Source organism: Pipistrellus hanaki (genome assembly GCF_964339955.1).
Source record: "Pipistrellus hanaki genome assembly, chromosome: 14".
NCBI classification, from domain to species: Eukaryota; Metazoa; Chordata; class Mammalia; order Chiroptera; family Vespertilionidae; genus Pipistrellus; species Pipistrellus hanaki.
The window spans coordinates 46,279,897-46,303,910 of record NC_140516.1 but is presented as its reverse complement, the minus strand read 5'-3'; the positions used below and the strand labels follow the sequence as shown (position 1 = coordinate 46,303,910).

At 43.9% G+C, this 24,014-nt stretch overlaps 1 protein-coding gene across 8 annotated transcripts in view; it reads left to right on the top strand.

Annotated features, from left to right (window-relative positions):
• NRAP (nebulin related anchoring protein) overlaps window positions 1-24,014 on the top strand; it is a 64,998-nt gene that overhangs the window by 13,287 nt on the left and 27,697 nt on the right. For 4 of the 8 annotated variants that reach the window (XM_084903560.1, XM_084903558.1, XM_084903559.1 and 1 more), the window contains exons 12-26: window positions 420-524; window positions 2,270-2,377; window positions 3,390-3,494; window positions 6,248-6,346; window positions 7,578-7,682; window positions 8,802-8,909; window positions 9,153-9,254; window positions 11,572-11,769; window positions 12,537-12,641; window positions 14,552-14,650; window positions 15,772-15,876; window positions 16,952-17,059; window positions 18,893-19,204; window positions 20,334-20,438; window positions 23,041-23,139. In XM_084903560.1, coding sequence (XP_084759686.1) covers window positions 420-524; window positions 2,270-2,377; window positions 3,390-3,494; window positions 6,248-6,346; window positions 7,578-7,682; window positions 8,802-8,909; window positions 9,153-9,254; window positions 11,572-11,769; window positions 12,537-12,641; window positions 14,552-14,650; window positions 15,772-15,876; window positions 16,952-17,059; window positions 18,893-19,204; window positions 20,334-20,438; window positions 23,041-23,139 — 1,863 coding nt within the window. The remainder of the gene's footprint in view (window positions 1-419; window positions 525-2,269; window positions 2,378-3,389; window positions 3,495-6,247; window positions 6,347-7,577; window positions 7,683-8,801; window positions 8,910-9,152; window positions 9,255-11,571; window positions 11,770-12,536; window positions 12,642-14,551; window positions 14,651-15,771; window positions 15,877-16,951; window positions 17,060-18,892; window positions 19,205-20,333; window positions 20,439-23,040; window positions 23,140-24,014) is intronic. The other 4 variants (XM_084903564.1, XM_084903562.1, XM_084903563.1 and 1 more) reach the window with 1 other exon arrangement.

Below are 24,014 nucleotides of genomic sequence, written 5' to 3'. Positions count from 1 at the left end.
ATTAAGTGAAACAGGAAGGATTCTCACTAGGGAACACATCTGTGTAACCAGTGCCCATATCAAGAAACAGAACATAACCGAAGTCCAGACACCCCTCTCTCTGTCTGTCCTTCCAGGCACGCATCCCCAGTAGTAACCACTGTCTTAATTCCTAAAACCACTTCTGCCATTTTTAAATGGCATGAAATCTCATAGTATTTATTCTTGAAAGAGATTGTATGTTTTTAATGTTTAGAACCAAATTTATTATCACTTATTTATTCCTTGAAAGGAAAAATCTGTATTATTAACTTAAGAGTATGCTGGGCCTGGTATTTTTAAACCTTGGATTGAAAGTTTTCTAAAAATATCCTGGTGACATATTCAAGAGTGACTTCGGGTTTGGTTCTATTATGCAAGTGGTTTTTTTGGTTTCTAAGGTGGAGTATAAGAAGGAACACGAAAGTAGTAAAGGTCACAGTATCAACTACTGTGAAACACCTCAGTTCAGGAACGTGAGCAAGATCTCAAAATTCACCAGTGATGTGAGTTTTTCATGCCTAAGCATTTTGGGGTCTCCTAAGAGACAGTCTATGTGAATGTACTTAAGTGTCTTGGGAAAGCATGGCCTTTTAAGCACAGATACCTAACAGGTTTGATTGAGATTGCTGGGACTGGTCCGTGTAATGTTAAATTCTTTTACGCCTCCCGATGCATACTTGACCTTGAGGGCTCAGGGCAGTGCCTGCCTGTCCTCTTGCATCCTTTGTGTATGGCGGTATCTGGTATCTAGAGGTGAATGCTGGTGAGCAGAGCATGCAACATCCTCTCCCAATGAAAATTTGTGCTTCTTAACACCGGTCATGGTCACGAGATAACGTGTGTCTGCATTTATATTCATTTAAGTCATTTTAAAACTCTGAAAGCTTAAAATGACTTAGATTAATGTAAATCCAGACACCAGTTATCTCCTGACCGGTCAGATAGATATTATTTCCCCAGGTGACAGATAAGCAGCTGTCTGCTGGAGTGGCATTTGCAAATTTGGAGATTCTCAGAGAAGGTCTGGGGATGTATCTTGGGGAACATAATCTACACTAGATTATGTGAATTGACTTCTGGTTAGCTATGCATCCTAGCAGAATTTAGAGTCACTCAGGACTTTGTAAGGCTCAACGAGGAGCACCAGCTTTGGAGCTGACAGACCTGGTTTCACAATTAGCCAAGTGGCCAACTTTGGGCAAATTGATTAAGCTCTCAGCCACGTTGCCCATTGTAAAATGGGGATGATGACAATTCCTGTCCTCAGAGTGAGATCAACTGAGATAAGTAGATATATACTTATATCTGTCTTGATATACAGTAACATTATTCTTTAAAATACTCTCAGTGCCTAATAACTCAATGGCCTCCCAGGGCAGGTTGTGTTAATGCAGCTTCATTAGATGCTACCCAAATTTTCCTATTTATGGCTTCTTTTTTTAATTTAATATATTTTATTGAGTTTTTACAGAGAGGAAGAGAGAGAGATAGAGAGTTAGAAACATCGATGAGAAACATCAACATCGATCAGCTGCCTCTTGCACACCCCCTACTGGGGATGTGCCTGCAACCAAGGTACATGCCCTTGACTGGAATCGAACCCAGGACCTTTCAGTCTGCAGGCTGATGCTCTATCCACTGAGCCAAACCGGTTTCAGTTACTTATGGCTTCTTATCATCCCATTTTGGTTCTCATTATTTGGTAAGCTGCATTTACAATATTATTATAATATTTCATATGGTTGTAATAGTGACCAATCTGTGATGAAAAGTTTGTAGAATTTGACAGAGCTCAAGTTTCATCCTTCATCTATTTAGAACTGGAGGTAGTAGCCTGCAGTGATTTGTACTAGCCCCCAGCCCGGGACATCGCACACAATCAGGGCTTGCCCATTGGAGAGCTCCATGCTCTCACAGTAGGTTTGCACATTGAAAAATGTCTGGTATAAATACAATTGAAAATATTTTTTAAAAGTCAGGTATGTTTTGTGCTGTCTGTGCCCATCAGATTTTATGTTTTCTTGCCTGCTGTGTGCTTGCCCCATTCCAACTTCTTGTCCTTGCTTGAAACTTCAGTTGTTTAATTTTTTTTTAAAGGTGTGTCTTACTTGTTATTCAGTGAAACACTGACTACTTAAATGGCTTGTCTTTAATCATTTATATTTTCAATTTTGTCCATTAAGAGGAGTTAATTTTGAACATGTTGGGAAGAGAATGCTTTTGTTGAAAGTTTTGTGATCCCCTGCAGAATAAATATAAAGAAAACTACCAGAACCACATGAGAGGCCACTATGAAGGAGTGGGTATGGACAGACGGACTCTCCATGCGATGAAAGTTGGAAGTCTGGCCAGCAACGTGAGTCCTTGTGTGAGGGGCCCGGCGGTCCTGGGGGTCAGTTGGAGTGGAAGGAGGTGTGGCATGAAGAATTAAGCCAATTCTTTTCAGCTTCTCTTTTGAAAAATTAGTGTTCTGTTGTGTAAAGGCCGACCCATAAGTCTCTAAACATGAACCAATACAGCCAAGGCTAGGTAAAAATCCCTTGACATTTTTCAATAGCTTCAATTTACTAGGACTTATCTCAGCTTCCTCTGGTTTGAAGAGTAGTCAGATCCATTGTAATTGATCCAGTGTGAGAAAAACTTTTAATTTCTGAGCGATAAAGAGAAATGGATGAGCATAATTTTTATTTGAAATTCGTGCTATGAAATTTGTTGGTCGGTTGGATGCTTGGTTGATTGGTTCATTCATTTATTCCATCATGGTGTTCACTGAAGACCTTCTGTACATTGAAGGCACTGGTCTTCAAAGTAGATCAGGTCCCTGTTTTCACCATAGCCTGAAGTCTATTAATTCGTCTTTGGCTTTGTCAATTCAGTTCATAGGTTTGCAAATGCCAAGTTATAAATCTTATCAATTTCACTATTAAAACATAGAAATGTCAAATATCCTCTGCTTGAGAATGTCAAATTTGATCTTTAGGGGAAAAAATTGAAAGCACTCTTAAGACTCTTGACTTTTCATTTATTTTCTGGAAGAAGCTCTTCTATTGTATATTCATGAGCAAATACTTCTTATTAACAAAAATTACAAGGGGTTCCATATTTAATAAGATAAAATAAACGTGCTACAGATGGAAGTTAATGAATTTTGGCTTAATAAAGAGGAAGAATTCAAATTAATTGAAGGCAAAAGTGTGAACATAATTTAATTTTCCTTGGAGGTGATGAAACTTAATTAATTTTGTTTCTGGTTACTCCCCCCTCCACCCCATTACCTTCTAAAATACTTCCTATGGCATTCAAACAAGGTAAAAAAAAAAAAAAAAGAGGCTAATTTCTCTTTTCTTGCTCTTTTCTTCGTGTTTCAGATTGCCTACAAAGAGGATTATAAACACGATGTGGTTGACTACAACTACCCAGCCACTCTCACTCCTTCCTATCAAACAGTCATGAAACAGGTTCCCTTGAAAGATGTAAGTCCTCTTCCAATAGCCCTTCCTGCTCTTGTTGCTTTTCTCCTGTGGAGTGATTCTTTGGCAGCAAGATAAACAGAAACAAGATACATAGGAAATGAAAAAAGGAAATGAGAAAGGGGCCCTCTTTTTCAGTAGGAAGTCCATTTATGCATGTTTGGAGACTCTTAGCTCTCATTTTATTTTATTGAGTTGAGAGAGAGAGAGAGAGAGAGAGAGAGAGAGAGAGAGAGAGAGAGGAGAGAGAGAAACATCAATTTTTGCACTGGTCAAACCCACAACCTTGGCATATCAAGATGATGCACTAACCAACTGAGCTACCCAACCAGGGCTAAGAAAACTCTTAGGTTTTCAATATAAGGTGAGGACAACTCTCATTTTGTCTTGAAAATAGCCCGAGGTTCAATTTCTCCTGTTAGAATTTGGTGGACTGTGTCCCCTGCTGGACACATTAAGTAATTGTTCCTTAGCAATGATGACCCTTTTTATTTATTTATTTATTTATTTATTTATTTATTTTATTTATTTATTTTTTTTTAAGTTTAGGAGTGTGGTATGTTAAAGGACTAGAGGAAATAAAATAAAGTGTCTATAAGTTGTGAGAAAGTGGTAATGGTAACTCAGTGTTTTTTTTCTTAGTAGCACTTGGGAAATACGTGCGGAATAATATATAACTCATATTACATCAGTAATTTTTATTTATTTATAGTTTGGCTAGCCCCAAATAAAATATGCATAATTCATTAAATTTATTATTTTCTAATTATAAGAATTTTACTACATGTTTATTACAGAAAATTTAGAAAATACAGAAAAGTACCAAAAAAAAAAAAAAAAAAAAGACAAAAGTCATGTCCTATCTTAAAAAGTACTTAAGATGGTTTAGAATTGAATTGGTATCACAGTTACTTGTCAGCAAAGGTTATCATAAATCAGTCAATCACTTAACAAATAATTCAACATATATTTAGTAAATGGTCAGTGCTGCTTTTCTGCACATTCCTTTGGGATCAGTAGCTGACTTGGGTTTTGCGATTGGTAGATAGGTCTGTATGTCACTGTGTCTTTTGCTCAGAGGAGGAGCAGTGTTGGCTGGGGTAGGTATCTCTAGTGTCTGACACAGTTTGCAGGAATGGAGGATAATCATTGGCAAATGATAGTTTAATGGATGAAAGAGGCTTTCAGCCAATATATAGAGATGTTGTATTTGGCCACAGAGTATTTAAAAAAAATTGAACCAATATATAGAAATTTATGTAAGATATATATATATATATATATTATATAAATTATATACATTAATATAATATATAATATATAATATATAATGTATAATATAGAATATATATAATATGTAATACATAATACATATAATTTATGTAAGAGATATATATATAATATAGTATAATATAATATAATATAATATAATATAATATAATATAATATAAGCTGTGGCCCTAGTTCCTGCATGGCAGTGCTTGGCTGGGACAGTGTGGCAGCTGCTCTCTGTCATCACATTCCTCTTACTTTCTTGGCTCCCTGTGATTTTGAGTTTACCCCCTAATGCAGGGGCTTTGGTGTTCAGGAAGTTTGGGGGATCCATTACAAGAACATTTGCGGCCTCCCTTTCTGTCTGGTAGTTGTTAAAGGTGCTCGGACAGCTATGAAATTAAACAGGTACAGCCCTTGGTTAGAGAGGGCTCCCTGCAGATGGGGTTTATAAACACTAAGAGCATGACAATGAGACGGTGCTCAGCCAAGAGCCCTTTCGGAGAGAAAACTGAAGCAATGGCCAAGCATCTGTGACTATTAACGTGATTAACCACGTGTGGCTAAGGTGTGGTTAATCATGGAGACTGTCAGTTATGTCCTGCAGAGGAAAGCAGTTGTGCTCTGTCACGTACTTAATACAATGCAGAGTTATCAGGAAGGAATATGCCATTTTATAAATATAGTTCTTGTGACCTTTTATCATGCATAATTCTGAATTCTATTAGACACCTCATTATGAGACGATAATTTTCTCTCTCTGAATTAATGCATTAAGAAGCCACTTTAATCTCATTAATAGTTGACATTGAAATGAGTTTATATTTTTTCCTAGTTTTCCCTACATACCCCATGTCACAAACTCAGAATGTGCAAAAATTTTTCTTCTGAACCTAGGCCTAAAGAAGCTGTAACAGTGTGTGGGGTGCTGGGTGGGGTCCTGGGCTTTAGGCAATAAAACAGAAGCATACCCTAGCCGGTTTGGCTCAGAGGATAGAGCATCAGCCTGCAGACTGAAGGTCCCAGGTTCGATTCTGGCCAAGGGCATGTATCGATACTTTGGTTACAAGCTCAATCCATGGCCTTGGTTGGGATGTGTGGGGAGGCAATCAATTGATGTGTCTCTCTCACATGGATGTTTGTCTCTCTCTCTCTCTGTCTCTCCCCCTCCCTTCTACTCTCTATAAAAATCAATGGAAAAGTATCCTCAGATGAGGATTAACAAACAAAAATACAGCAGAGGCATGATGACTGTGAGTGGGGTGGGTGATCAGATCCAGAGCCCAGCTGACTAAAGGGCCAACATGGAGTCTGAATCTGGAAAGGCTCAGGTGGGCTCGGAATGTGTGTTGTCTCTGGTTGGAATCTTTGGTTCTCTTTCTAGTCATTTGAGAATCTCAGCTCTGTTGGGCTTAGGCAGACGGGGCTAAGCAGGTCTTAGAGACGGACGCAAGTGACATCTTCCTGTGCCTCGTTGTACCCAGGTCAACTACAGGCAAAGCATCGACAAGTTGAAGTACAGCTCTGTGACCAACACTCCTCAGATTGTCCAAGCCAAAATCAACGCCCAGCAGCTGAGTCAGGTAAGTGACCCGACATGCCCAGCCGGAGGTGGGGGACTTGTGATTGCTGGGTGGCCTCTGGATATCGGGCTCCCAAGGATGTGACTTTCATGAATGGTGACATTTGTCTTATGACACCTATGAAATGACCCTCTCTTGACAAATTTCAAATACATTCAGAAGCAAAAAGAGTAGTGTAAAGAATCCCCATGGCCCATCACCCAGCTTCACCATCAACTCATGGCCTGTCTCGCTTTATCATTATGCCCATCCACTCCCTTCCCCTCCCATGTTATTTTTAAAAAATCTCAGGTATCATATTTACTCTTTAAGTATTTCAATATGAATCTCTAAAAGATGAAAAAATTTTAAAACATACTTATGCGTTTTTTATATATCACACCTCAAATTAATAATTCTTAATATCACTAGTGTTAATTAGTATTCAACATTCCAGTTGTCTCCTAAGGTTATACTTTTTTTTATAGTTTGTTTGAATTAGAGTAAATTAAGATCCACATCTTGTGCTTGGTTGATATGTCTTTAAGACTTTTTATCTTTAAGTTTTTTTTGTTTTGTTTTTTAATCTCTCCTCTTTTCTCGCAAGTTGTCTGTTGAAGAGACTGGATTATTTATCCTGTACGATTTCCCACAGTCTGAGTTTTGCCAACTGCATCCCAGTGTGGATTTCACATGTTCCCCCAGCCTCCACTTGTCCTATGAAATAGTGGTTGGGTCTATAGGCTCGATCAGGTTTAGGTTTAGTTTGGGGGCAAGACTGCACCTCAGAGGATGCTGTATTCTTCCACTGGGAATCACATAAGGTCTGGGTGGCTCTTTCTTGGAGATTTAAGATTGCTTTTCTTCAATGTGGGCAGGCATTTGGTAATTACTCTTTGAGTATCCACCATGCATGTTGCAAGATGTTCTGCACAGCAGTGAGATAATAAACTAAGCTCCATCCCCTCACAAGTTCATCAAAGGAGAGCTGCTGAGATGGCCACAGGGAAGGCCTTTGCAAGCTCATGACTTTGAGTGCCTCTGAGTTGTTTTACTTTTCACTGGGCATCTTCAGCCTGTTCATTAAAAACGTTCACAGAATTGTAGGTTTCCTTGTCAGGTGCCTTTTCCAGAAACCCCTTCACAGCTATGAGTCTAAAGGGAAAGTGGAAAAGGGAGAGTTCTCTCCAGAATTCTTCTGCCCATCCAAATACCTTGTATTTACCGTGCGGGCTTATTTGAAACCCAATAGGTGAATTACCGTGCTGACTATGAGAAAAACAAGTTGAATTACTCACTGCCCCAGGATGTACCTCAACTGGTGAAGGCCAAAACCAACGCTGAGCTCTTCAGCGAGGTAAGCAGGCAGCATGGGGAGAGTGTGGTGGAGGTTATGTGCACAGGTGAGAATGATGATACCAGACTCAATGAGCCGGGACTGTTCTGCTCATGAGATGGGTTCGTTGACAGCACCGACCATATTATAATTTTGAATCTTGCTGTCTCATGGTCCGTGGTAGTTCATTGGGGGTAAATTTATGTTAGCAATTTCATTCTCACAATATGAGCATGTGTACAGTATGCACATCATCATCATTATCATCATCTGGGTGACTTCAAGCTGGAGTTTTGCTGTGTGGAGAAACTTTAAGTTAAAGATCGATGTTAATCACCAGATTCTTCCTGGAGTTCCAAATGGGCCGTGATTAGGCTTCTCATTCTAGAGAGGATTTGTGAGAGAAAAGAAGAAAAGAGAAAGTAACTAATATTTGTTGATGTGTATTCTGTGCTGGGCACTGGGAGAAGCAATGGCGTTATTAAATTGTCATACCCCCAGGAGGTATTTATTATAGGGACATAGTGGCATGGGCTTTCGTATCAGATAGACCCAGGTCACATGCTAGCATTGCCACTTTAACCCATGTCCCTACATGAGGTTTTAATGTCTCTGAGCCTCACAAGCCCAATGCAAAAGCTTAGAGCTGATGAGTAGAAGACACACAGGAAAGGGCCAGAAAACAATAGGCACTGTTACTGTGGCAACACCAATATCAACACCTTATATCTATCTATGTTGCACTTTACCAGCTTAAGATCTGTTTTCATATACTACATCCAATTTATTCTTCCATCAATCCCAAGACACAGAACAGGATATTCTTTTTGCAAATGATAAACTGAGGCATAAAAAGGTAATTTACTCAGGGTCACATGATCAGGAAACACCAGCCCTAATATGAGCACATGGGTCTTCTCTTTGTCCTGTCCATTACCGTTGCCCTGCAAGGCTCAGCAGCTAAAGAATCAGTGAACTGTTGTAATAATTGTTATGATGCTTTTGATAATAACACCAAGATTCTTGTCTGTAGACAGATGAAGACGCCAACTTCACTGTTTGTTTGTGTGTGTTTTTTCTTCAGCTTTTGGCAGGAAAATGTATAGGGACTCTTAATTCACCTGTGTCTTTGTTTGTCAGATTAAGTACAAAGAAGGCTGGGAAAAGTCCAAGGGGAAAGGATTTGAAATGAAGCTGGATGCCATATCTCTGCTGGCCGCCAAAGCCTCCGGAGAGCTTGCTAGCAATGTAGGTTTTTCTCTCATTAACTCGGAAATGCATAAGAAATGGTTTCCATAAAATGTCAGTGGTCCTGCAGAAAAAAAATAATGACTGTTAAAGTGGCAAACATCACAATCCTTTAATCTTCTGGGTGCGAAAGACGGTGAGGTGTTTTTGCAGAATTATTCCCCTTGCACTTGTTAAAACCAGAACCCCTGATCTGGCAAAGTTTCTCTCTCCCTCACGGTAGACTTTCTTCTTTCTCTCAAGATTAAATACAAAGAAGAATATGAAAAAAGCAAAGGCAAAGCCATGGGAGCTACGGACTCTAGGCTTCTGCACTCCCTGCAGGTTGCCAAGATGAGCAGCGAGGTAAATTCCTTTCTACGCTCCATCCTTAACTTAGAGTTGTGTTACTTTAAAGTTTTTCCCGGGCCTCCTTCACTTGGGACTTTTTGTTGTCTCCCACCTATGACTTCTTTCCTGGCTTGTGTGAGAAGTTTGTGCCGTTTCTTTTTTCTTAAATGTATTTTTGTTGATTTCAGAGAGGAAGGGAGAGGGAGAGGGAGATGGAAACATCAAGGATGAGAGAGAATCACTGATCAGCTGCCTCCTGAACGCCTCCTACTGGGGATAGAGCCTGCAAGCTCAGTATAGACCCTGACTGGGAATTGAACAAGTGACCTCTTGGTGCATGGATTGATGCTCAACCACTGAGCCACACCGGCCAGGCTGTTCCATTTCTTTTGTTTGTTAAAGCATTCTTTTAAAATAGATGGGTAGTGTGTTTACTGTGAGTGACCAGGATCTCCTAGTGAAGGTACAAAGGTGTTCAGCCTCATTTACTGATTCTGCAAATGTTTACTAAATAACTACTATGGGCAAGATCCTGAGCTATAAGAATGAGCACGCCTAACAGGTTCCTCCCTGACAGAGCTTAATTCTACTGAGAGGGTTAGACAGTAAGCACCCTGATTATTGTGGTGATGTCCTGGATGAATCCTGTGGTTACAAATACACATAATATTCAAAATATTTAGCAAACAACTGGGCATCTAGGCTCCAACCAATCAAAACGATGCTTCTTTGTAAACAACTGTAGTTAATGGCTGGAGATGAACTGTGGTAAAATTGTCATTTGTTGAAACCCTGTGGGGAGGTAAATTCTGCCAGAAGGGGCAGATGTGGCTTCTAATCAAGTCTTTCCTACCAATACTGAACAGTTAGAAAGGACACTTAAGGATCGGGTTTCCGCTTTACGATTGCCTGCTCCAAGCTGTGAGGCCAGCTGACTGTGCTCTGATGGCGCTGACAGGTCTAATTACCTGGTAAATCATTAAGGGGCCATGGCTTGAATAGAGTAAGAAGGTTGGTGTCTGAGTCACCATTTTGGATGTGCCTATATAACAAGCACTTTAAAGTGCATAGTTGTGAAACATATAGAGAGACATTGAGAATTTGGCTTTGGGTTTAGATAGAGAACAAAATGATATTTCATATTTGCATTTGGAACATCTAGGGCTGAAAAGATTGTGTCGTGCCTGAGGTCATATAGTAGCCAGTGATAGTGGTTGAAGGGTAGAGAACTAGATCCTAGAACTCTTGCTTACTGGCACTATGTTCTTTTTACCATAGATCACTACCTTCCCCCACCACTGTGCCATCACCACCAACATCACCATCATCACAGTCACCATTATCACCAACACCATCATCACCATCATCACCATCATCACCATCACCACCACCATCACCATTATCATCATTAGTACCATCCTCATCATCATCGCCATTCCTATCATCAACATGATCACTATTATCAACATCACCACCATCATCACCATCACTGACATCATTGTCATCACCAACACTATCATTACCACCATCATCACCATTATTATCATTACCATAATTACCACTATCACTATCATCATCATTCCTATCACCTACATCATCATCACCATTATCAACGTCACCATCATCATAATCATCCTCACTGTCACCATCATTACCATCTATCCCATTACCAACATCATCATCACCTTTATCAACATCACCATCACCACCATATTATCATCACTAGGGCCATCATTACCATCATTGTCACAATTATCATCATCACCATCTTCACCATCGTCAATACCACCATCACCACCATCATCCCCGCTGTCATGGCCAGCCTCATTGCTAACATTTACCAAGTGTTTTCTATATGCCAGCCTCTGCATGAAGCAGGTATCACCTACTACTTTGTTGATTTATCACAATAATTCCCCGAGGAACATGAGCCCTTAGAGAGATGATGTAACTTTCCAGAGATCATCCAGTTGGCAGAGGGCAGGTCAGATTTGAACTCAGGCTACTCTGGCCCTGGAGCCTAAGCTTTGTTATTCTACCTTTTCAGGCTTCTACAGAAACCATGGATAAAGTGTTTGCCTCCTGGGGTAGCCAGATAAAATGATTTAGGCTTGGAAGGAGACATTTCTCCCAGAGACAAAGTAGTGTGGAATCTCAGCTCCCCGGCACTGCCATCTTACAGAGCCAGAAATGGGTCCCACTTTTCTGACAGATGGATGCCATTGCCCAGAGTGCCAACTTCTCACAAAACCCTGGGCTTCTTTCCTGTGTTTCCACATCACGCCTGCAAACACAGGCTTCGAGTAATGGGCCTTGTTTTGTTACATTCAAGGTTGAATACAAGAAAGGCTTTGAAGAGAGCAAGACCCACTTTCACCTGCCCATGGACATGGTAAACATCAGGCACGCTAAGAAGGCCCAAGCTCTGGCCAGTGACCTGGACTACCGGAAAAAGCTGCACGAATACACCATGCTGCCCGAAGATATGAAGACACGGTGGGCCAAGAAAGCCTACGGGCTCCAGAGTGAGGTGAGCCCCCCTCATGGACAGTCTCCCATGCAGCTCTCACAGTGGGATACAGTGACACTTTGAGAGTGAACCTGAGCACGTGTCTATTACATAACTAGAAGGACCAGGAAGAACTGCTGGAGATGTACCAGGCCTGAGGGGGGTGGGTGGGGAGGTAGAGATAGAATTTTAGCGGAGACATTGGAGACTAGAGGATGCAGGACAGGGGCCCAGAGCCATGACAAAAGTCAAGATGAGGGAAGAGGAATCAAATGTTGAAAATGGTAAGTAAATCTGAGAAACTGAGCAGATTGAAAGATGAGGTCCTTGATCAAAAAGTCTGAAAAGGCCACTTTTTGGTTAGGTTATGACCTTTCAGTGCTAACGTAGAACATGGTTACAACGTGTCCTTCCTACCTGGGCAGAGTCCTGCCGATTATGAAGGAGTAGGGAGCAGTTCCTCTAGGACAGTGGTCAGCAAACGGCCGCTCGTGAACCACATGAGGCTCTTCGGCCCCTTGAGTGTTCTAATACCACTTCTTCAAAATAGACTCACCCAGGCCGAAAACCGACTTCTGCACATGGGCCACAAAGTTTCAATTGCAGTGTACGTGCACGCCCACACATGGTATCTTGTGGAAGAGCCACCCTCAAGGGGTCAAAGAGCCACAGTTTGCCAACCACTTCTCTAAGAAGATGATGCAGGAGCAAGGGTTTTCCTAACTCTCCCCTCAACATTGTGCAGTCCGCACCCATGCATCTGTTTGAGCGTGGCGTTTCTCTTGCAGCTGCAGTACAAAGCTGACCTGGCGTGGATGAAAGGCGTGGGGTGGCTGACGGAGGGCAGTCTCAATCTGGAACAGGCCAAGAAGGCTGGACAGCTGGTCAGCGAGGTAACCTGAGCCGAGGCCCCTGGCTTCTAGCAGTGATCTTGTCCTCTGATTCCCCCTCTCTATTCCCCGGGATTATTTGGGGTATGACTCATAGGAGTATTTTTTATTTTTATTTTTTATTTTGCACTCGGGAAAGGTATATGTACGAAGCCCAGCAATTTAAGTAGCAGATGCTTCCACAGAATAGCTCAGAAAGGGTGTCATACACAGTCAGTTGGCATGAGGAAGCACCTGTTTGTTGTGTAAAAGTTTTTGATTACTTCTGAATTAGTTTGACATTTGGAGGACAGTGTTCTCCTTACGCCCTTGCCTTACATTCACTGCAGACTTTGAGCAAGTCCTTCAACCCTTCCCACCCTCTTTCACCTTAAATATGAGAAGGTTGGACAGGCTACCCTCCGAAGTCCCCGTGGCTCCAAGCCTGCTTCTCTTTGCCCCATGGAAAGCTGGCTTTGGCAGCAGGCACAGGAGGACTTTTAGAGGGCACTTCATTTGGAAATGTGACTGCTTCAGGAGCGCTCGTTGGGATCTTTTAAAGGGGATTCTTGTGTCGGGGCCAGGAAGGCTGAGTCGGCATCTCTCTTGCAAATGGTAATAATAGTGGTAGTCATAGCTGCCAGTTGTGGACTGATAATTATGTGCTCATTGCTGTCATTTATTTACCACTTCGAGTGTGTTACATACATATTGCTCATTTATTGCTCACAGCAGCCATAAGAGAGTGACACTATTATTATTCTGTTAACATTCCATTGTTAACAGAGGAAAGTGAGACTTACAGTGGAACTAGCAGAGGTGGCAACCGAATCAAGTGTTTGATCCGGTGCCCCAGCTTCTGACCACTAAGCAATTTTGCACCCCCAAAGCATGTTTTTGTAATTTATCCTTATTTCCTACTGTACTTGTCCTTCTCACTGACCCAGACACATTTATGGCCAGAATATATAAATAAAGAAGGTAGAGATAATAGAATAACCCTTTAGGGTCCTCTTACTTAGCTTCTTTGACACCAGCTAAAATACGGGGCGGCGGGGGGGGGGCAACCAAAGCCCCATTTGACTTGGACAGGAGTGCTGTCAGGGGCCCCAACTAGCCCACACATACCTCCAGCTGAATTCACTAAGAGTGAATTCAGCTGGAGGTATGTGTTTCTACCTCACTTCTTGTGCCTACTCATTGTTAAGCTCCTCCAGGGACATGTAGATACCATCTCCTTCGCCTTTTTGATGTTCCTGCTGTGCCCTGTCCAGGTGATTCCGGGCTCCTCAATAAGAACATTGACCAGTGTGGAGTGTGGGATCACTGTGAATTTCAACCCTTGAAGGGAAATATAACTTCCTTCAATTACTTAGGGAAGGAGTTTTCCATCAATGCAATGGAGCTAAGAAAGGAAATTGCAAGTGTCTGAAGTATTTGCTCTAGAATTTTATTTTCCTACAGGGAGCAGATTTGGAGTTTTTAATATTTCAATCCCTATTAGGGGTTCAGTTGGTACCTATAATCCTCTTGCCAACAGCACTGAGGTGGGGGCAGGGGTTTGCTCATCTTTGAAGCTGGAAGGAGGTGGAGGTGAGATTCGGAGCTCAGTCTTCATGATTGTGAAATCCAAATTCCCTACATCTCACTCTCCTGGGTCAGTTCTAGATTTACAAGATGGACACATCTCAGGGCACATGGTGAAATACAGGATTTATCAGGAGAAAACGCAGGAGTAGCAACTAAATCATTCTCACCAGGGCAGGCAGTCTCAGGTCTGCCTGGCCCTAAGTGCGGGACCAGTGGGAACATCCCCCTCAACCTCAGGACATGCTTGGGCCATGCAAAGTGTGTGTGTGTGTGTGTGTGTGTGTGTGTGTGTGTGTGTGACTGGACAGCCTCATCCTAATGAAGTCCCTTTTCTTTGGAAACAGAAAAACTACAGGCAGAGGGTGGACGAGCTGAAGTTCACCAGTGTGGCCGACAGCTCCCAGATGGAGCACGCCAAGAAGAGCCAGGAGCTGCAGAGCGGGGTGAGTCCCAGGCTGCCCTTTCTCCACCAGGCCGCTGTGTCATGGGCCCGGGAGCCTCTGGGGACAACAGCAGATGCTGCCCAGGCACGATCCAGGGACCAACAAAGAATCATCCCTTTAAATAGGCTGGACGCAGCTTTCTGCAGGCTTCCAGGCTGTCTGAGAGCTGGACCCCAGGTCTCCCCGCCTCAGCCACCACACTTCTCCCTGGTTGTTGGGGTTGATGCCACTTGATTTTATTCCTTTCTGCTTTCATTATTGCCTAGTTCCTTCTTTCTCCTTCTTTCTTTCTCCTTCTATCTCTCATCAGAGGCTCTACAGTTCTGGAGGCAGTAGAGATTTATCGTGGGGGACAATGATATTTGCTTGTGGGTTGTGTACATGTCATGCCCGCTTGAGCTCACATGTGGGGGGCAGAGCAATGAAACTCCACACGTGTTACTGACACATCAGTGTTCAACACTGGTTGCGCACCTGCACCAAGTAGGTACCCTAGTTGCTACGGTCCTCACTTTCCCTCTTATAGGCTCAGATACACCTGCCAGAAAGGATGCTTTCAACTTAACAAGTCAGCTGAAAACCACTGTTTAGAAACGCGAGTTGTTGGTTGGGAGGAAAAGAGAGGGAGAAAGAGCAAGAGTGATGGAGATGTTCGCTCATGGTGTCGTTCTGGTCGCTGCTCACTTTCCAGGCGTCAGCCCTATAACGGCATTAGGATCGATTATGGGGGTGCAGGAGGCAGAGTGTGCTTCTTATTTTTCCTATGTGGAGTCTGTGCTCATTTGAGCTCTCTGATGGGTTATTTTTTGAGGCTGCAGACAGCGTAGGTGAGGACGCCTTGGGGGAGGTCTATGTTTTCTCAAGGAAAAGGCATGAGAACAAAAACCTTGGAGGGATTTTGGGGTTGCTTCCCCGGCCACATTCTTCTCTCAGCTCCTCCCTGCTGCTCCTCCTCCTGTTAACTCTCCTGTGTTAAGCCTCATTTAATGTATCTAAGCGGCTACTGTGTGGTCTGGGTGGTTTTGTAAGGTCTTCCCAGGCAAGCCACAGAAGACTCAAGCAGACATAAGAGTGATGCCCACCCACCCACCTGCTCCTGACCCAGTTCTCTCTCCCAACAGGTGGCCTACAAGGCAGGAAACGAGCAGTCCCTCCACCAGTACAGCATCAGCAAAGACGAACCCCTCTTCTTACAGGCCCGAGCCAATGCTGCCAATCTCAGCGAGGTACAGCACGTGGGCCCGGCTTCCCTATGTGGGCACCAGGACCCCAAACCTGACCAGCCATGTTGGTGTGTCAGCTCGGGTTGCATACATCGGGCCATTGTAAACAGCTCATCCAGCAGCCTTGTTCCTGACCAGTGTTATAGGGGAGGACAGCCTTTCATGGGAGTGAGCCAGTGGTGACTTGAGCCACTGACTATGTGAAGGAGTAGGAGGCAGTGGTTATCCTGGGCTCAGAGTGGAAACAGCATAAGAGCAGTGTCATAGGGGAGGGTCTCAGAGCTGAGACGTTTGCTCCAAACTGCCTTGGTTTGGTCGTTGGCTCTGCTAGTTACTAGGTATGTGACTTTGGGAAAAATTTTGCTCTCAGTTGTCCAATTGGTAAAATGAGGGTAATACTAATCCCTGCATCATTGGGTTGTCATGAGGCTGCAATGAGCTAATATACAGAAAGCACTCTGAGGACTGTACACAGGGAAGCTTTGCTCTTATGTGCAAAAGTATACATGATCCCAACTTTCCCATCTGTGTCTTATAAGGAGGGGCCTTTGCTCTGCCACTCAGCTCCCAGGATTTGGGGTCCTGCTTTGATTAATGGGGAGAGGAAAGAATTAGAGGGCGAGACCACAGAAGGCAGGGAGCCTTCTCGAAGAAAGAACTTGAAATCTGGAGGTGGAGGCAGGACAGGAATTGGGAGGAGAAAGGAAAAGACGTAGAGGAACTGGAGGCTGGGGGACAGGGAAAGAAGAGAGTGGGACAGTGGCTGGATGGGTGGGGTGTGTGCACAGAGCTGGAGAACACCTTTCAGAAATGTTGCCTTGTGTTAAGTCATGGTATCCCATCTTTGGCATGTCAAGGCCTCTCGAATTCAATGTCTGCTTCTTTTGATTGAAGCCATGAGTAGCAAGAGGCGTTAAGGCAGGAACAAGGAGGCCTGGTTGTGTTCAGGTTACAGGGTTTCTGAGGTCTCGGATTTGGGGGAAGGCGTGATCGGTGTTGGCCCCCCAGAGGGGTCGTTACAGAGTCTAAGGGAATGGTCTCATGTGCAGATGATCTCTTGTCTCCTGAATCCCCTTAGAAACTGTATAAGAGCAGCTGGGAAAACCAGAAGGCAAAAGGCTTTGAGCTTCGTCTTGACTCCTTGGCCTTCCTGGCAGCCAAAGCCAAGAGGGACCTGGCCAGCGAGGTGAGTCGGTCTCCAACGTATCCATGTCTCCGTGAATCCCATATCCATGTCTCCGTGAATCCTGCCGTTTACAGCCTGTGTATGTACATATTACATACTCTATAGCAGTGTTTTTCAACCTTTTTTGGGCAAAGGCACACTTGTTTCATGAAAAAAATCACGAGGCACACCACCATTAGAAAATGTTAAAAAATTTAACTCTGTGCCTATATTGACTATATATAAAGTAATTCTCTTGAATAGGAATCAAATAAACACAAAGAAAGTATTTTATAATTACTTTATTATGAAATATTAAGTAAACAAAATAATGAAAAATTATAAAATTCTTGTCTTGTCTGCACCTACGGCACACCAGGCAACATCTCGCGGCACACTAGTGTGCCGCGGAACAGCGGTTGAAAAACGCTGCTCTAAAGGTCACGTATGTATTATGTAATCTGTGGATTCCATAGACATAAATATAGAGAGATGTCAGCGGAACTAAACAGTGGCATGGTGATCAGTTGATCTGCATCCTGACACCAACTCCTTGTGTTGTCAGAGGGTAACGTTTTACAAACCAGCTCTGGTTTGCAGATGCCCTTGGAGGGGCGCAGGCGTATACCAAGCCTGGCTCAGAGAAAGTGTCCAGTGAATGGTGACAGACTCTGATACTGATGTTGCTGTTGACAGAGGTGAGCGAGGAGGAGCTCAAGTCATCTGATGGCCACAACGATGACAATGTTAAAATAGTGCCACACATAGTATCCTGTAACACCTTTTATTTATTTTTTTAATATATTTTATTGATTTTTTACAGAGAGGAAGGGAGAGAGATAGAGAGCCAGAAACGTCGATGAGAGAGAAACATCGACCAGCCGCCTCCTGCACACCCCCCACCGGGGATGTGCCCGCAACCAATGTACATGCCCTTGACCGGAATCGAACCCGGGACCTTTCAGTCCGCAGACTGACGCTCTACCACTGAGCCAAACCGGTTTTGGCCTGTAACACCTTTTAAATCATTTCCATACTTATTCTTTCTCCTGATTCTCATTGCTCTTGGCCTAATACCTTTTTATTTTTATTTTTTATTTTTTAGGCCAATATGCTTCCTTTGGTACCCATACTTCTAAATATTTATGTATCCCAGTTGTTTTTTTAATTCAAGCTCCTTCCTCAAAGAGCAATTGCATTTTGGACATTCTGTCTTTTTAATTTCGTGAATACTTTTTATTTGTCACGTTCTCACTATTACCAAAAAAAAAAAAAAAAAAAAAGGATTTTAAAGTGGCTCTCAGGAATGCAAAAGGACACTTAAAAATAAATCCAGGAAGAGGGGTGGCAAATAATACAGAGAAAAGATGGAATTTCACCAGGAAATCGAGAGAAGACTGTTGTATAGCTGAACATTCTTTGGCTCTGAGTTTTCGGGCAGCTGAGGTGGAAAGGGAATAATGACCAGTAATATTTTATTTCACTGTTTGATGAAAGGTTGTTCAAAGGAGGCAAACTTTTTATGCCACTAATTCTATTAGGATTCTGTCATATGGCTTTCTTTTAACTTTCACACCTGTGGTGTTTTTTGTTTTTTTTTAAACCATGTTTTCATTGACTTAGAGAGAGAGAGAGTAAGGGAGAGGGAGAGAGAGATAGAAACATCAATGAGAGAGAAGCATCGATCAGCTGCCTCCTTCTGGGGATCAAGCCTGCAATCCCGGCATGTGTCCTGACCAGAAATCAAACCTGTGACCTCCTGGTTCGTGGGTTGATGCTCAACCACTGAGCCACACTAGCCAGGCCACCCTTTAGGAGATTCTGACCCACCCCTGCTCTCCTCTTCTCACCCAGGTGAAGTACAAGGAGGACTACGAGAGGTCCCGAGGAAAGCTCATTGGGGCCCAGGGGGCCCAGGGCGACTCGCAAATGAGCCACTCCCTGCAAATGTCCAAGCTGCAGAGCGACCTGGAGTACAAAAGGGGATTCGAGGACACCAAGTCCCAGTGCCACGTCTCCCTAGACATGGTCCACCTTGTGCACGCCCGCAAGGCTCAGCATTTAGCCACAGACGTGGGCTACAAGACGGCGTCTCATCACTTCACAGCTCTGCCCACGGACATGAAGGTGGAATGGGCCAAGAAGGCCTACAGTTTACAGAGTGATGTAAGCTCCGTCTATGTGTGTGAACGTGTGTGGGTATGTGTGTGTGTGTGTGTTCGAGTTGGTGCAGGTGACCCAGATCCTTCAAGACAATAGTTGATGCTTATGGAAATATCTGTTTCTGGGTCCCCGGGTGGAAACGTGTTAGCTTCCTAGTGGCTTAACTCTCGTTCACATTATGCCCATTATAAATTCAATATGACGAAATAAGAAACTAGGAAGCTCCCTTTTTCTTCCTGGAATTCTGACCTGCATACGTTTTCCGTGTTTCTTTGTGATGCCCCCTGGTGAGGGGGATGTACTTTGACCTTCTGAGCGGTGGCTTCCTGTGGGAGGGCACCTCGGATGTGCATTCCAGCTTTAGTCATCCCCATTTTTAGAATGATCAGCTCACTGACCCATAGCCCTCGCCCCCTTTTCCTTATATCCCTCACCTGGTTCTGTTTTCTTTCGTCTTCGGTTGGCTCTTGTACACGAAGGTGGGTGACCTGAAAGGCGGGTCAGCGGCAGCCAGCGGTTACACGGGGTGGGCTGGGTGCCGCGTGGACACATCCTTGCAGGCAGAGCTGTTTAAGGGGAGACAGGGGAGGTGCCCGTTTTAGAGACGTGTCCAGTTAATGGCTTTCCATTAACTCTACTCCTTCATTGGCAAGTGAGGGAATGAGAACCCCACCGAGGAAGGAATTGGCACTCGGGAAGCCTTGGATGTCTTGTGACATTCCCTCCTGTAGCACCCCTCCTGGGTCCTGTTGCGAATGCTCATTTTCTTCTCCCCCCTACGTGTCATTTTAAACAAGAAAACGGGGAAAGCAGACAATGAGGACCCGCCTTTTCTCTAGGTAGACACCAGTTCCTAAGGAGGGACCAGGTGGATGCCGCCCCTCCCTCCCCTGGGCGGGGCCTAGAGTGGCCATCAGCGGGCAGGCTGCAATTAAAGGGGAAATTAATTTACCTTTTGGAGCCATCCGGACATGGATAAGACAAAGATGGCATTTCACTCGACTCAGCTGCCACCAAGGCTACCTCGGCCGCTGTTAATAGCCCTTGAAATGCCTGCATACCAACAATGGCCTGTCTTTTTTTTTCTTTTTCTTTTTTTCTTTTTTTCTTTCTTTTCTTTCTCCTTTGTCAGAACCAATACAGGGCAGATGTGAAGTGGATGAAAGGCGCGGGCTGGGTCGCCGTCGGGTCATTAAATGTGGAGCAGGCGAAGAAGGCAGGAGAACTCATTAGCGAGGTGAGGTTCCCTGACAGCCGGCTGCATGAGGCATGTGGCATTTCTGTATGAAATTAAAATAATTTCCACTCGAAAGGCAGAGAAAAAGGGAACGCTACATGAAAGACCTCCAACCCCAGACCAGGGCTGGTAATTATAGAGAAACCACATACCAAACACGCTCCGGTAGGGGCCCGCAAAGCCTGGCCAAAAACAAAGTGGGTGACAAATGATATTATGAATAATAATGGCAATCAAATGGGAACTCCAATTGCTACCCTGCTAACTTACCTTTTTAATGAAGCAATGTGGGAGAGATGATGAAAAGACACATTTATGGCTCCCAGGAAGCCCCTTTGTGAGTGTATGCACATTTTCTCCCTTGCTTTCTGCCACAGTGTAAACAGCGTTTGAATGTTCACGTGGTGTGGAACATGTGACACCGTTCTCTCTTGGTTTTTTTGTTGTTTTTTTTGTTTTTTGGGGGGGTGGTGTGTTTTCTATTTAAATCTCACTCCTGTCTCCTTGTGGCCACCCTCCCTGAACCCGAAGGCATTCCGGCTTTATGAAAAGAGGCCCTTGCTCACATAGTAGGACAGCAGCCTCATGGAGCAGATCAGGGTGTCTCCATCTCGGTGCTGTTGACATTTTGATCATCTTTGTTGTGGGGACTGTCCTTGGCCTTGTGGGATGTTTGGTAGCATCCCTGGCTTCTACCCACTAGGTGCCAGTAGCACCCTCTGCCCAGTAGTGATAAGTAAAAATAATTTCAGACATTGTTGAGAGGGAGAGGCCCACTCCATGAGACACACCAGGCAGCTGTCCTTGGCTCACACTCACAGAGAGGCTGTGTACCCCCAAACAACCCAGATGCTCCCCTGCTCCTGTCTCTTTGGAGAGGGACTTCTTCAGAAAACCAAGTGAGCATTTGTTTAGTAGCCTTCAGAGTAGCCTGGTCCTTCTAGACTTTTCTAGGTGGGGACCAAAGTGACCAGAGCCTCAGGAGACTTCAGCCTCGGCAGTTTTGGTGTTCTGAGGAGACTGAAAGTGTACTTAAAACAGACCCCTGTGCTGGAGTTTCAGACACACGTTCTCAGCACTGATATTTCCCAGTAGGAGAGCATCCTAGTTACCTGACACGTCATGGAGCTGATTTGGAAAGCGGGCTCACTCTGGTTGGCCTGATTTTCAGTCAAGGCTCAGAAGACCCTGAGAGCCTGGTGGAGACTGGACCGCCCTGGGAAGTTCTAATGAAGAAAAGGCCATGTTAGGAGGACGCCTGTGGAAAGTTACAGGAACACACATGTAGGTTTGAGGATTCATGGCCCCAGGCTCTCCATAGGGGACCCCTGCATATCAAGACCCAATAAAGACCATTATATACATCATTTAGACTTCACCATGGTACCTTCATGCATCTAAGTCTGGCAGCTAAGGGATCTGCTTGGAACTATCTATCCCACAATGGACTTAATTTTCCACCACATTTAGCAAATTTACAAGACAAGTCCTCAAACTTCGGTAAGTCAGGACATCTCTTAGCACCTTTTCCCAACGATCTCATTGCAGTCTGACATGCTTCCAGGTTAGTGTCACATGGAGTTGACCTCTTAATTTTCAGACGGAATATGAGGCTCTATTGGGAGGGCCACAACTGCACACCCACCTATCAGTGAAAGCAGCCGTCAGCAAACCTTTTTTTGTGAAGGAGCAGAGAGTAAATATGTTTGGCTTGATGGGCCGCACAGTTTCAGTCCCTCTAGCTCACCTCTGTCATGGTAGCATGAAAGCAGCCACAGGCGGTACACAAATGAATGAGCATGGGGTGTTCCCATAAAACTTTTTACAAAGTCAGGGATGGCTATTGAGCGGTGTCTGCTTCAGACAACCCAGGATACCGGAGGGCTCATAAAAGAATAGTTTGATTGAGGCAGATTATGCTTCCTAATTCCATGAAGAAGGCAACCATTCTAGTCTCTCAAGAAGGGGCTTTGATGGAAAAACAAACTAACTTAAGCACAAATTTTTAGAATCCAAATTGGGTTTATAAGTCTTCATCAGCATTTGAATTGGTTGCTGTTGCTATTTCAAATGCCCTTTTTCTTGTTCTTGTTTACCATTTGGAACTGAACTGGGCTCAGAGTTGGTTAGGTCGTGGACAATCACTCACCGTTAAATGCATGGGTTTTGACTGTGATAATCTCTGCCTTTCGTGGAAAGGAAATTAGACAGCTTCAATGGGTAAATGTAACTGTGAATGTTTTCCTGCCTCGGAAATTCAGACTAAGATAGCTAAACAACTGTGAGACCGTATTTGAAGCCTATGAAAAAGACATCCTTCCATGAGTGTGTCTCCCACAGTATTTTACCGGTACAACCTAATTTTGAGATGTTTTCTTTGCAGCCGGTAGATATACTTTAATGTTAATTGACACGAGGTTATTCTTAAATGGAAACAAATATTAACCCGAAGTCACCGAGGATATAAAGATGGAGGAAGCCGAATAATAATTATGTTCACAAATTCACTCTAATCTCAAGCAACCTATGATTTTTTTCTCTTTCAAATGGCATGAAAGAGCAGCACAAAATTCACAGCTTTGATCTTTTTTCTGCTCAACAGAAGAAGTACCGTCAGCATCCAGATGCTTTGAAGTTTACCAGTATTAAAGACACTCCGGAGATGGTCCAGGCCAGAATTAGTTACACCCAAGCAGTGGATGTAAGCGATAATGTATATACATTATGACTCTGAGAGTGGGCGCTCCTTTCAACCCTGCGATTGAAGCCGAGGGGTTCTTGGCTTGCTCCTTCTGTTGCTCTAGGGATGAAGGAGCGTCTTGTCCTTTGCTGAGGCTCACCTTAGCAGGGTGCTGCCTCATTAGGATGTGAGGTGGGGGACGTGTTAACGCTCTCAGGATGCCAACTGGGGCCCCGCCACCCCTCAGCCCCAGGCTCACTTTTTCCTATTTGCACGTCGCAAAGATCTGTCTGTGGTGGGGCCTTCCCCCAGCTCCTTCGGTTTTAAAACATTGTTTCCAGAGCTGGAACTTTTGGGTGAAATTCTCAGTAATTGGAACACTGAAGCCAGGCTCAGTGACAGGAATTCTTCCTCTTGGCATTTCCCCAAGGCTTTGGAAATGATTTGGATCTCATGTTTGTACCTTGAACTAAACTGTCAAGCCACGTCCCATCTTCTCAGTTTCAGGTCCATCAAGATCTGGCCTTTGGTCCTCTCAGCTCAGGGTTCACTGAAGGATGAGGTGCTATAAAAAGTCACTCGAGGGCATGAGTCAGCCAGTTTGGCTGATTCTGCTGAGAGGGGTCCACAGATCCCTGTGCAGGGCAGACACGCCTGTTAAATATCTTCAAACCATTCAACTTGCAACGAGGAAAGTCTACCAACCTTGCAGGGAGGGGTTACAGAATTCTCCCCAGTTTCCCAATTGGGCCAGCTATTCCGGTTGTGCCTTATTGGACAGGCATTCTGAAATGGCCCGAGCACCCGTCCAAATATGTTCTGGGATAATTTACAAACGCTCAGGCTTAGGAATATATCATATTTGGATAATCAGCCATCAGAATCAAATTGGATTC